Source organism: Pteropus medius, unplaced genomic scaffold (genome assembly GCF_902729225.1).
Source record: "Pteropus medius unplaced genomic scaffold, Ma_sr-lr_union100, whole genome shotgun sequence".
Classification (NCBI taxonomy): Eukaryota; Metazoa; Chordata; class Mammalia; order Chiroptera; family Pteropodidae; genus Pteropus; species Pteropus medius.
The window spans coordinates 3430807-3444891 of record NW_024353787.1 but is presented as its reverse complement, the minus strand read 5'-3'; the positions used below and the strand labels follow the sequence as shown (position 1 = coordinate 3444891).

At 49.1% G+C, this 14085-nt stretch overlaps 1 protein-coding gene and 1 long non-coding RNA gene across 3 annotated transcripts; one reads left to right on the top strand and one right to left on the bottom strand.

Moving 5' to 3' along the window:
* Positions 1-1804: 1804 nt before the first annotated feature.
* On the bottom strand, positions 1805-9686 carry LOC120593292 (uncharacterized). Its single transcript, XR_005650340.1, has 3 exons — positions 9548-9686; positions 7903-8025; positions 1805-6528 (listed from the first exon to the last, which is right to left on the bottom strand). It is a non-coding gene; the product is annotated as an uncharacterized LOC120593292 (long non-coding RNA).
* On the top strand, positions 8693-13875 carry GJB3 (gap junction protein beta 3). Of its 2 annotated transcripts, none has more exons than XM_039851059.1 (2): positions 8693-9318; positions 12222-13875. In XM_039851059.1, exon 2 carries the CDS (start codon positions 12256-12258, stop codon positions 13066-13068), a length of 813 nt encoding a protein of 270 aa, XP_039706993.1. In that variant the 5' UTR covers positions 8693-9318; positions 12222-12255; the 3' UTR covers positions 13069-13875. The 2 variants fall into 2 exon arrangements, with proteins under 2 accessions (XP_039706993.1, XP_039706994.1); XM_039851060.1 differs by lacking the exon at positions 8693-9318 and adding an exon at positions 9680-9897.
* The last annotated feature ends 210 nt before the right edge of the window (positions 13876-14085 follow it).

Here is a 14085-nt window from a genome sequence, read left to right as displayed (position 1 = left end):
GGGCCCAGATCAATCCAACCACGCTTTCCCACCTCTACACCTTATGCTGGGGTGAAGCAAACAATCAGAGCGAGATTGCTGCAGATTCGTGTTCTCCAGCACAATTGGACAACTCTCATTCTTCCCTACTTTGCAACCTCTGCTGTTTTTCATGGTGGTAGCCTTCTCAACCTTCTCCAATCTCCTAAAACTTCTAGCCACTTCCATCTTGTTTTCATCCCACTTCTCAGAGAAAGTAGCAGCTGTCTGAGAAGAACGCTCTCCCGTCGAATGCCACCAGTCCTACAGACCAACGAGTGTCCACACCGGTCCTCCCTCCTTTCCCCCACACAGAAAAAGGGGTGAGCCTACTCGGATTAATGCTCTCCCTGCCTGTTCTCATGGTCCCCTCTCTCCCCACCCCTTACTCTCTCCTGTCTTTTCAACCTCAACTCTCTCCCTGGCTCTCTCAGCATATAAGCATGCTCACATCTCTCTCATCCAAAAAGCACAAACGAAACCCTTCCTTGACCCCATGTATCCCACGACTCCCTCCTTACATCCCTCTTGGCTTTCACAACTGCACCTCCTGAAACAGAGGGCTGCACTTACTATCTTGACTTCCTCAACTCCCACTCACCCCACCAGCTATGATCCAGCCTCTGCCCCACCGCTCCATTCAAACTGTCCTGCCCTTGCCAAGCACACCTACGATTCCTTTGTCACTAAAGCCCAGTGGGTGCTTCTAGTCCTTGTGCAATGAGCCATTGAACAGAGTAGGCAGCCTTTTGTCTTGAGCCTCTTCCCTGTGCCATCAATACCTTAGGTGTTCTGTCCACCCAGTACTTCTCTCTCCCTAAACTGGGACGCTAAAGGTGACTGCCAGTCATGCATCCTGGCCCCCTGATTTCAGGGCGGATGTGTGCTCCAGGTGAGGCCACTCAGGGTCCTTCCCCAGATGACTTGAATGGTTTCTAAGTGAAGCACAAAGCAACAAAACTTGGCAAGATATGAGCTCAGAGCTACTGGTGACCATGAGCAAAAGCCCATCAGTACTTGCAGAGAAGGAAGCCAACTGTCAGAGGAGCAGAAGTGAGGCGAACAGAGAGAGGTCATAGACACATCTAAACACAACTCCAGCCAGGTACTTCTGGGGCCCCAAGGGACCCCTGCTCTACTCGTATTTCTACAAACCAATCAATTCCCCTCTATGCAGAAACTAATCCAAGACAGATTTCTATCCTTTGCAATCAAGAGCACTAATACACCCAGGCTTCACAAACACTACTCTTCGAGTTTTCCTGCCGTGCCAACCACTCCCCTTCAATCTCCTTCAGCAACACCCCCTTCACTGGAGAGGTCCTCAGGGCTCCGTCCCAGGCTGTCCACTCTCCTCAGTCTCTTCAGTCTTCACTCCCTCCCTGAGTGAGCTTGTCCTCTCCCAGGACCTTCATTACCCCCTGGACACTATTGATTCCCAAATCCATACTTCCATCCCTCTTCTCTCTTTTTTTCTCTCTACTCTTTTAGTGTTTTATTGTGGTAAAATTACCATTTTAACCATTTTTAAGTGTACAATTCAGTAGTGTTAAATACATTAACAATGTGGTGCAACCATCACCACTATTTCCACAACTTTTTCATCACCCCTAAGAAAAACTCTGTACCCATTAAACAATAACCCCCACTCAGCCCCTGGTAACCTGTAATGACTTACTGTCTCTATGAATTTACCTATTCTAGAATTTTCATATAAGTGAAATCATATAATATCTATACTTTTGTGTCTGACTTATTTCACTTAGCATAACGTTTTCAAGACTCATCTATATTGCAGTATGATCAGAACTTGATTCCTTTTTATGACTGAATAATATTTTATTGTATGGATATACCACATTTTGTTTATCCATTATTCCCTCGATGGACATTTGTCTGGGCTATTGTGAACAGTGCTGCTATGAACATTCATGTACAAGTATTTGTTTGAGGCTGTTCTCAAATATTTCAGGTATATAAGTAGGGGTGGACTTGCTGGGTCATATGGTAATTTTACATTTAATTTTTTGAGGAACTATCAAACTGTTTCTACAGCGGCTGCACCATTTTGCATTTGCACCTGCAATGCACAAGGGTTCCCACTTTTCTTCTCTCTCTTGAGGCCCAGTCCCATGCATCTGGCTGCCTAAGGACATCCACACACATGTGTCCCACAGGGAACACAGACCGCTCAAGCTGGGCAGTTGGATGCAGAGACAATTTGGCTTAGGAAAACAACCAGTCCTGAGTCACACCGCACCCCCGAGGCTCTGGGAGGGCTAAGCATCAGGCATTAGGTGAGGCTCAGGGATGGAGTGTGGGATGGGGTGAAACTGTCTGTTGTACACTTGCATAATCAGAAAGGGTTTTTATAGGCTGTGTCAGAAGGTCCTGATGCCTTTGTCAAAATGGCTGGATTAGAATATCATTTACAAACACACATATCATTTAGCAAACTCCAGACACAATCATTTTCTTCTACCTCTCCAACCTATTCCTCTTCCTGTGGTTCTCAGCTCAGCTCATGGCAAACCATCTACTGAGGTGCCTATGTCAAGACATCTCCAATTTATAGGAACAGAGAGTTCAGGAAGTCTCAGTTGTACTCTCTGATGCCCAGTGCTCATCACCTCTTCAGCCCAAGGTTGAGACTCCAAAAGCTCCCACATCACAAGGGGCATGCTGACTTCAGGCACATTGCACATTCCTCACCCCCAGCTGGTTTACCCAGCCACCCCGATACCCCACTCCCTAGCAGCTCAAAGGACAACCTAAGCAAAGAGTGTCCTCCCATCCAGAAGAGAGCAGAGGCTGGGTGAGGACAGAGAGATTCAATCAGACAGACAGCCTACTCAACCCTTGAGTACCAGGGGTTCTGGCCTGGTGACAGGAAAGAGCAAAAACAGGTGAGGCTTGGTCAGTAAAGGCTTCCTTGAGGAGGGCAGGTGGTCAGGAAGGAACTTCTGATGGGTAGGAGGATGGGATGTTAAGCTAGAAGGGAACTGATCAAATAGCTGCTATGTGCAGGCCCGGGACAGGGGCTTAGTGTGCTTGATGGGTTTCATTTACCCATTCTACAAGCATTTTTGTCTAAGAAATGCTAAGCCCTGTTTTAAGCACTGGGAATACACCAGAAGACACAATAGACAAAAATTACTGTCCTTGTAGATTCTAGTGATGGGGAAGACAATTAACAAGACAAATAAGCAAAATATAAGATACCTTACATTATTATAGTGCTAAGGAGAAAAATAAAGCAGAAAGGGGAGTAGGGAATGTTGAGAGGGGAACTGCAGTTTGAAATAGGGAAGCCAGAGGGGAGGGAGTAAGCCAGGCAGAGATCTCAGGAGAAAGTGCACCAGATAGAAGGGCAAATCCACAGGTGCTGGGGCTGGGGAAGACCCCATGTGCACCCAGGATAGCAAGGAAGCCAATGAGGCAGGGCAGCGGGAGAGCCTAGAGGCACAGAAAATGAAGCCAGAGCTTTCAGATGAGGCCTGAAAAAGACCAGCTTGCACAGGGTCCTTCAAGCCAACTTGATGCCTGTGAGTAAGCAGGAAGCCAGTAGAGCATTTTGAACAAAAAGGAGCATGGTCCTCTAGGTGGCTATGTTAGCAATAAATGACAAGGAGAAAGGGATAAAGCAGGGAGACCAGTTACAAGACTATTGCAATAGTGCAGAGAAAAAAATGATTTACAGCTCTACTGTTACCAGGATAACATGAATGGAACTGGTAAGAAGTGGCCAGATTCTGAAAATATTTTGCAAGTAGCACCAAAATGATTCACTGACATTGAATGCAGGGTATGAGAAAAGAGACAACAATGACTCTAAGATTTGGGGGCTGAACAAATAAGTGAGTAAAAATGCCATTTGCTTAAAGAGTAAGTGAGAAGAGAAGTTTAGAGAGGCATATAAGGAGTAGGTTGACAGATAAAATATAAGACGCCCAATTAAATCTGAATTCCAGATTAACAGCAAATTATTTTTAGCATAAATATGTCCCACGCACCATCTGAAATTCAAATTTAACTGAGCTTCTGGTTTGAAGGTTTTGTTTTTGTTTGTTTTGTGCCTAAATAAAGAAGGACCTTAATTTGGGACAGGAGAAGTTTGTGATACTTACTAGAATTCTGTAGGAAGAGGTAGAGAAGCAGCTGAATACAATGGTCTAAGCTGAAGATAAGTAACTAGGAGTTGTCAGCCTAATTGTGTTGTTAAATCCTGAGACTTGATGACATTACCAAGAGACTGAGTGAGGACAGAAAAGAGGAGTCCTAGGACTGAGGCCCAGGGCACCCCATTGTTTAGAAGTCAGGGAGATCTAGATAACAGCAAAGATAACTGAAAAAGTAAGGCCAAAATGAAAGAAGAAATGATGTTCTGGTGGCCAAACGCTGCTGAAGTTCAGGGAAAGATGAGGGTTGAAACTTGACGGTGGGATTTAGTGATGGGAACTTCGGTGGAGCCTTTGGGTGGAATATGAGGAGCAAAAGCGTGATTAGGCTGAATTCAAAAGAGGAACAAGAGGGGAAAAAAGAAAAAAGGAGATAATGAATCAAGACAACTCTTTAGAGGAGTTTTGCTATAAAGGGTTGGGAAAAAATGTGGCAGATGCTGGAAAAAGTACAGTTAAGGGAGGTTGGTTGGTTGGTTGGTTGGTTGGTTGGTTGGTTGGTTTGTTTGAGGTGGAGAAATACTAGCATATGTATTGTAATGGGAAAGACCCAGTGAAGTGCAAAAGGGTGATGGTGGAAGATAAAGGGAAGAGGTGGAATGAAGTCCAGGGTGGGAAAGAAGGGGTAGGATTCAGCACACGTGTAGGATGGTTAAATCCTGACAGCAGCTCAGAAAAGTCATGTATTGTCTCCTTTATTTGAGGACAAAGTTGTGCAGGCAGAAGTTCTAACTAACTCTGTATATCTTAGAAGAAAAGCAACACCCTAGCCTGGGTCCTGGGACATCTCTTCCTCCCTACTCACAGCCCCAGACATGCTGGAGCAGGGCTGGAAAACCCCCATCCTTCTGCCTGACCTGTATTCCAGTGGGTTCTACCTGCCCCCTGTCTCTGTGAGAGGGCCTTCAAACCCATGAGAGGGCCTAGGCCCCTACCACACACAGACAAACATGGGGGAAATCCCAGACAGAGTGGGAAGGCTCTGCCCTTCCTAAAAAGCCCCTGTCTGAGGCCTGGGCAGAGTTTCAGGCACAGGGAGAGGCCTGGGAGCAAGATCAACCTGATCCAAGGCCTGGGCAGGAAGAGGTACGGAGGCAGGCTTAAGACTTGCCACCCCAGAGAGCAGGTGTAGGCCCTGAGGGAAGTGGGGGTGGCTGGGACAGCCGCCAAGGGCCTGGTGCAACACAGCTTTGTCCTGAGGCAGGGGGTGGCCTAGATGGCCTCCCACACATTCCCCTGCTCAGGGAGGAGAACTTTGGTGTAGAATAGGAGGGCCTTGAGGTCCTTCAAGCCTCTTTCTGGAATGGAGACTCCTCCAGCTCACTCCAGAATAGGCAAAGGCCAGTTGTTGACCTTTGATATCACTGCCTAATGTCAGGAATGAGAGGGCAGCATCTGGCAGGGTCAGAATGATCGGACCTATGCAATAAAATTACCTAGTCACCAGAGCAGAATAACCCAACTGCACACAGAAATACCACCACCTGCCACCACCTCACATACAGTCACACAGGCACACAGTCTCACAAAACCCTACCGGCCACCTCCGCAATCATACACATTCACAACCACACACCAAACATACACACACACTCCCCTCGCTGCCCCTTTAATACACAACTACCCAATCTCACACACAGATAGTTCTCACATATAACATTTACTTTACAAATAGTAACTGGGTGTCAGCTACATTTCAGGCCCTGGAGATGAAGAAGGAGCACAACCTGTGAGCTTCCTGCTCTCCTAGGAATCATTTCAGAGAAGGTTCTGAAGAGTGACTGCTGAGGAATTAGGGTGAGATAACTTCAGGTGGAGTGACCAGAGAACACCTCCATAAGAAGGTGAGACCTCAGTTAGAAGGAGGAACCTGCCAGGTGAAGAGCAGTCCAGGTAGAGGGAACAGCAAATGTAAAGGCCAGAGGCTGGGCCGAACAGAAGGAAGGCCAGTGTGACTGGAGACAAGGCAAGACTAGGTCATTTGAAACTTCATAGGCCAGTGTCAGGAGAGTGGGTATTAGTATAAAGGTAATAGTGATTTACCACAAGGTTTTAAATGGGGAGTGACATGATCTGATTTATATCATTAAAGCATTACATTAGCTAGAAGAAACCATGGGAGAAAATTTTTTTCAGTTCTCAAAATGGGGAAGGCATTTCTAATTGTGAGCAAACCCAGGGGCTATAAAAGATAAGATTGATACATTTGACTACATAAAAAATGTTTAATTCTCTATAAAGTCAAAATACAAGTGTCAAACCTTGGGGAGTGAGAATCCTTTCTATTTGTACTGCTGACAGAGGGCTTGTTTCTTTAATATGTAAGGAGCTCCTAAGAAATCAATAATTAAAAAGTCAATCATCCAAACTGAAAAATGGGCAAAAAACAGTTCCCAAAAAAAGAAATACTGGTAGCTCTTGAGAATATGAAAAAAAAATGCTCATTCTCACTCAGAAGAGAAATGCAAAAGAAAATATAATGAGATACCACTGGCAAAGATCATTCAGTTTGGTAACACTCTATATTGGCAAAGCTATGGGGAAACATGCCCTCTCATGTCTGCTGGCAGCATAAACTGTTTTGACAATATTTATCAAAATTTTAAATGAGCAAACAACTTTAACCCAAAATTCCACTTCTAGGAATACATGTGATAGACATAATTTTAAAACCATGTTAATGATGCATATTTAATGCAATGATGTCACAGTAGGAAGAAATACAAGGTTGGAAACAGCCTTAATTTTCATTAATATGGGACTGATGAAATATATTACAGTACAAATGCTATTCAATTGGTGTTTAAGAGACAGCTCTACATCTACTGATGGAAAAAAATGAAATACTACTCAGCTGTAAAAAAAAAAAGAAGAATGAGCTAGCTCTGTATTACTGAGAGAGAAAAATGTCCTATATTTTATTAAATAAAAGCACTGTGTTCATAGCATACCTGCATGGGGTAAATGTAAAAATAATATCTATATAGGCAAAGATACACAGTTGATCTCAGAAAGGAAAATCAAGTAACTGGAAACCTGGTAGTCAGGTGGGCAGCCTTGGCTGCAAAGGCTGATGTTCAGGGAGAAGTCCAGAGTAACAGTAGCAATGTGGGACTCATCTGCAGATGGGTGGTCTTGGAAGCCCTAGGACTGGATGAGCTCACCCGGGAGAGAGGAGGCTGAGCCCTGGGACATGCTCACACTGGAGACTGGGATGGGAGGCCTCTGAGATACAAGGAAACTGGGAGCGTGATGTCGAGGAAGCCGAAAGAAGAAAATGTCTTGAGAAAGAAGGAGTAGTCCGCCATGTCGAGTGTTTCTGAAGGTCCCGAGAATGGGGACAGAGAGATGACTGTTGGATTTAGCATCATGGAGATCCATGATGACCTTGATGGGGCTGTCTTTAGTGACATGGTAGGGACAGAAACATTGTTCAAATGGGTCAAAGTGTAACTAAGAGGTGAAGAAGTGGGGAGTTGGTTTTGCTTTGAAATGCAACAGGTGTTAGGGAGCAGATAAAAGAGTCATAGACCACCACCACCCCCCCAGGACCCCATCTACTCACACATCTCCCCACACGAACACATGCACAGAACCACTGGGACCACCCCAGCACTGTTGAGTCTCAGTAATGATTTTCAAGGCCATCACTCAGTAAGTAAACGATGGCCTCTGCCCTGTGGCTCTGCTCTATCCAGAAACTCACCATGGCTGAAGCCTCTAGAGCTGGCTCTGCTCTGAATATCAGTGTGACCCTGGGCAAGTCGCCAACTCCTCTCAGTTTTCTCATTCATAAAAGCAGGAAGGGTCATACCTTCTTCATCTGGCACTGTGAAGATGAAATAAAGCCTACAGGACAGTGCCTGGCACAAAGATGTTTTCAAGGCTCAAAGGCCCTGTTAGTTTCTATCACGATGAATAGTAGGTAGGGTGACCATGTAATTGATCCTCCCAAGTTTGGGGCACTTTTGAGAGTAAAAGGGGATGCCGTTAATTACACAAGAGCCATAGGCGAAAACGGGTAGTCCTGAGAAAATGCGATGTACAGTCACCCTTGTGTCAGCAATATCATTGCTGTTCAGACTGGGAGGGCTCAAGTCCTGTGTGACTAAGATCCTGGGGCTCCCCAGGGAGACCAGAAACAAACACTAGGGTTTCCCCTACAAGCCTGAGGCACCATGGGCTCTCATTAGGCTCCTAATCTTGGCACACTAGTAAATGAAACAAAGCGTCCTTGTTCCTAGAATCCAGCCAGCCACCGCAGCCCAGCCTCAGCTACCACCACACTACACAACACACACCCCACCTAGACTCAGCAGGGGTCTAGGGCATAAGTTCTAGAAGCCAGCTGCAGCCCACCCTCCCACCCACCAAACCCCCCAAGCCTCCATCAGCAGGGGTCTGGACATACCACACTCCTCCCACAGGATCTGCCTTGTAAGGACCTGCCCCCATCCCGCCCTCACTCCTGGACAAAAGATCCCCCATCTCCTTTCCAAGCACAGAATTTGCTGCTCCCCTTCCCCGTTTGGGCACAGGGTCTGCCCCCAACTCTGGTTCTCCAAAGTGCACATGCTTCATTGGAAGACGCAGGCTGAGATGGCACGGCCGTTGGGAGACCTGTTGTAGGGGGAGGACAGGCCCCCAACGGTGCCCCTATTCAGGGTCGACTCCAAGCGTCAGGGCGGAGACAGTCACCCACAGGGCGCAGGCACAGTATCCGTGGTAATGTGCGTGGGCGAGTCGTGATTGCAGTCCGTCCCAGGGCCACAGCTCTTAACAGTTTATAGTGCTTCACGCCTCTAATCTCATTGGAGCCTTTGCAATAGCCCTGCCCATAGGCACCGATGCCCCTATTCACACGTGAAGAAACTGAGGCTTTACGAGCTAGAAGCCCCTCCGAAGGTTGCCCGGGGAACGTGTGACCGTGTAGGGACGAGAACCCGACCCTCAGCGGCCGGGCCGGCTCCCGGGCTCCTCCCCCAACCCTCCCTCCTCCACGCGGTCCCCGGGGTGTGCCTGCCGCTGCGCGCGCCTCGCCGCGACTACACGGCCGGGGCTCCGGCAGACCCCCGCCTCGAGGACGCGGGGTCCCCGACCCGCGGTGGCCCCGCCGCCGAAGGTAAGTGCTGGGCGCGGACGGGCCCTCGGGGGGCGCTCAGCGCTCGGCGGTGACCCCCGGCGGTGGGCTAGGGCTTGATCCTGCCTGCCAGACCAAGCTGAGGGTTGGAGGCGGCGGAAAAGCGGGTGATGGAGGGATCTTTCCAGCCCAACCACCCCACTGCCTTCTTGCTCCTCGATTCTGGGCGGGGATGGGGGCTCCATCTGCCGCAAGGTTCCCAGACACCCACCTTCTATGTCCGCAAACTCCCAAGCAGCCTGGAACGGAGGAAAATGGGGGCGGGGGCCGGGGGGCGAGTCGCAGAAGGGAGGAAGTGTAGTATTTTAGATCTTGCTGGAAATCCGTGTAAACCGCGGGCCGACTTAAGTTATACAGGGATTTTTCGACTGTGCGGAAGTTGGCGCTCCTAATTCCCGCGCTGTTCAAGGATCAATGGTGGTTCTGAGATTGGGGTGGATTACAGAGTGGGGACAAAAGCTGGGCGCTCTTCGGTCCAGGAGCTGGTGTTGGGGGCTGCAGGGGGAACCAGAACCGGCTCCACCAGTCCCCGGCCTGGGCTTGGAAGGAAATTCTTTGCCGGTGAGTCGGGTACTTGGGGTGTGTCTTAACGTGACTGAGCAGATAGGACCGGAGGGTGTAAGTAAGGTGGAAGCCCAGAAGGGGGCTGCACCCGGGTGGGCTGCCGTGGGAGGACGTCAGGTAGAAGCACATGTCAGGCTCTCTGTCCTCCCAGGGCTGGCAGGGAGGGCTCCAACCTTCACCTCATTTGTCTTGAACTCCCACCAGGTGAGTAGCAGGCTGGGGAGGAAATGGTCTCATACATCTCACAAACAGCTCAAGAAAGTAGAAGTTATTTGCCTTTAGAGATAAGGACATGAGGTCAAGGAGATTAGGGAATTCTTGGACGTCACCTAGCTAGTAAGTGACAGAGCTGAGGCTTGAATTCAGTATGTGACTCCACGCACAACGCACATTTCCACTCCCGGTCTTACAAGGAGCAGAGAAGGGGAGAAGAGGAGATTGTGCACTGATGGGGTCTTCCCCAATTAGCCCATCTTGTCCTCCCAGACATGAGACATCAGGAGGGCTGAGGCACTGAAAAGGAATTGCACCTTCTCCCTCTCTCGAGAAGGGACGTTTTCCCCCAAGCTACCTTGTCTAGACTGCCCCTTAAGGGCTCCTGCGGCACCTCCCAGCCCCTCCCTCCAAGCTGCCTCTCTGAGAATTCAGCATTCATTTGTTCATTCAACATATATTGAGTACCTACTATATGCCAAATGCTAGGCACTAATTTAAAGCAGTAGGTAAAACAGAGTTGACATTCTAGTGGGGAGAAAGACAATAAAAAGAACAAATGGTGATTAAATGCTATAACGAAAATAAAGGAGGCAGGAGCAGGGTGACTGGGAGGGAAGGGGCTCCCAGATTCAGGATCATCTGGGGAAGTCTTGAAGGAGATGTTTGAGCAGAGACCTCAGTGATAAGGATCCAGCCATGAAAGGTTCTAAGGTTTTCCAGGCAGCAGGAAAAATTACAAAGCCCCCAAGGTCACTAGGGCAGCTGGAGCAGAGAGATGCAGGGTGAGAGTATAGGAGAGAAGGGTGAGAATATAAAGTCTGGGGGTTAATTCTAAGCGTAAAGAGAAGCTAGTAGAGAGTTTTCAACAAGGGACTGACATGATCCAATTTAACGGGCTCTAGGGGTACAGGAGCAGACACTAAAAGGCCAGTGCGGAGGCCATGGCAATAATACCAACGTGTTGATGGTGGCTTAGACTAGGGTGGTGGCATTGCAGGGGTGAAAAGCAATCATTCAGGGGGTGGACTGACTGGCATCATGCGTGCTCAGAGTCACAAACCGAGTTCCAGGAGCACTCACGTGTACACACAGGCCCACACACCCACGTGGAGAGGCGCATGCTCTTACACCCACAGCAGCATGCAGACACAAGGCACACTGAGGCAGACCCACCCATCCACACCCTCTGAGTCACTCTGGGACTGGGAAAAAAGATGTGTGATATGGAGGCCTGAACAAAGCATGTCTCCCCACTACAAAGCCCTGGCATCCAGCACAGCTGAGGTGGTTGGGGCTCCCCCAGGCCCTCATGTAGGGAGCAGGGAGTTCTCTAGATATTCTCTAGATCTGTTATTCCCCGGAGCCAAACCATTACCCCGCTCCACACACACGCCCAACATGAATTGGTCTCCTAACTTCACCACCTGCTGGCTATGAAACCTCGAGGAGGTTATTTCCCATCTCTGAGCTTCTGTAGATTAGGATTCAACCCCAGTTTCACAGGATGGTAGTGAGGCATCAACGAGATAAATTGCAAGAACTGATCTGGGCAGGCACCCCTCCCCTCAGAGAAGGGGAGAGGAGGTGATGGACAGCACAGCCCTGGCATCCACAGTCCAGCCTTGAATCCAACCCTAGTTTTAAATGAGTGACTTGACCTCTCTAGATCTCATGAGTGGCCAGCATTTATTGAGCACTTATATGTACTAAGTGCTTTGCAGCCTTCATCTTCATCTGTAAATGAGGAGTGTAATAGTATCCACTTCATGGGATCATTAAAAGGATTAAATGAAATCCTGCACATAAAGTATTTAGGTTTATGCCTGGCTCATAGTAAATGTTCAGTAAATGGGAATTGTTATTATCAGCAGAGGCATATTCACTTCCTTCTGGTATACTAGCTCTGTGACTTTGGGCAAATTACTTAACCTCTCTATTTCCTACCTGTAGCTTAGAAAGAAAAATAGTCCTGATCTCGTAGGGTCTTTGCAATGATCAAATGAGTCCATCCACATAAAGAGCTCAGAACAGTGCCTGGATGATAGTAAATGCTCAAAAAATGTCACCTATTCATTGACATATATTTTTTTCTATTATTTGGTCAGGTGTGCAAGGTCCTCAGCACCCCTACCAGGCACCATGGACTGGAAGACACTCCAGGCCCTACTGAGTGGTGTGAACAAGTACTCCACAGCATTTGGGCGCATCTGGCTGTCAGTGGTGTTTGTCTTCCGTGTGCTGGTGTACGTGGTGGCCGCAGAGCGCGTGTGGGGAGACGAGCAGAAGGACTTTGACTGCAACACCAAGCAGCCGGGCTGCACCAATGTGTGCTATGACAACTTCTTCCCCATCTCCAACATCCGCCTCTGGGCCCTGCAGCTCATCTTCGTCACATGCCCCTCGCTGCTGGTTATCCTGCATGTGGCCTACCGTGAGGAGCGGGAGCGGCGGCACCGCCAGAAGCACGGTGACCAGTGCGCCAAGCTATACGACAATGCAGGCAAGAAGCACGGCGGCCTGTGGTGGACCTACCTGTTCAGCCTCATCTTCAAGCTCATCATCGAATTCGTCTTCCTCTACGTGCTGCACACTCTCTGGTATGGCTTTGGCATGCCACGCCTGGTACAATGTGCCAATGTGGCACCCTGCCCCAATACCGTAGACTGCTACATTGCCCGGCCCACCGAGAAAAAGGTCTTCACCTACTTCATGGTGGGCGCCTCTGCTGTCTGCATCGTGCTCACCATCAGCGAGATCTGCTACCTCATCTTCCACAGGGTCCTAAGAGGCATGCGCAAGAGCAAGCCCACAGGCTGTCACAACCACAGATCCTGTGCCAGCCGGGCCTCCACCTGCCGCTGCCACCACAAGCTGGTGGATGCTGGGGAGCTGGGCCTGGACTCAAGTGGTGACAAGCTACATGCTTCAGCACCCATCCAGACCCCCATCTGACCACGGGCTGGGTAGCGATACCGGGGCTGCCAACAGGAACAGGTTGGGAGGTATTGTGCCGGTGGAGGGGTCCTACAGGTGCTGGGTGTCTCCACTTTGAATTCACTAAGCTATGCAATTTCATTTGGGGCAGATACTTTTTGAGCACTGGGCACTGTGCTAAATACCTGGGTATAGATCACACCACAGGCCCAGTGCCACCCCTTGGGGGAGACAGACACTGAAACAAGCAAATTAACTACTGCCCACAGGGGATGCTCAGGGCACTCATAGCAGAGCTTCTGCCTAACCCTAGAGGCAGCGATCAGGTGAGACTTCCCTGAGGAAGTAGTATTTAAGAGAGGTGAGAAGTACTTCCAAGCCGAGAGAATGGCAGGCACAGAGGTCCAGAGGCCACAAAAAGAGAGATGCTTGCCTTGGGTTTGGATGCACCAGACCAAAAAGAATTTTCCTTCCCTCCGGAGAATCACCCAGATTCCTGCAGTGGAGAGGAAGGATTCTGCCAGCACTCGGAGGTCTGGAGGCCTGAGAATGAAGTTGGGAAGAGGAGGAGGAGGCTCTGGCACCAGCCACTCCTCAAGACAACCAGAGATCCTGTGAGTCATTACTGCTCTCAAGGGAAGTCCTCCTACCCCAGACTCCGCTCTCCCAGCTGCAGAAAGCCTTGTTCCCATCTTCCTCCCTACAAACGTGCTCGGTCTGGTGCCAGCCTTTCAGATCTGCTCCGTGGGACCCAGGGTGGATGCCCTGATAGGAACATCCCCAAGGCAGTTTCCTTGGAATCAATAAAGGCTGTTTTTTATACAGGTTGGCTCTGTCGTCTATTCTCCCACATTGCCACCTTAAGGCCAGGGAATGTAGCCCTCATTAGGGGAAAGAGCTCCTTGGCTGGGGTGAAGCTAGGGAGGGGGCTGCGGTGGAGGCTGGAGCTGAAGTTAGGCTGGGGCTGGAGGTGACAGATGGAAGCTGGAGTGGCCCCTACTGATATACGTGTTGTGACTGTAGATGTGGTCACAA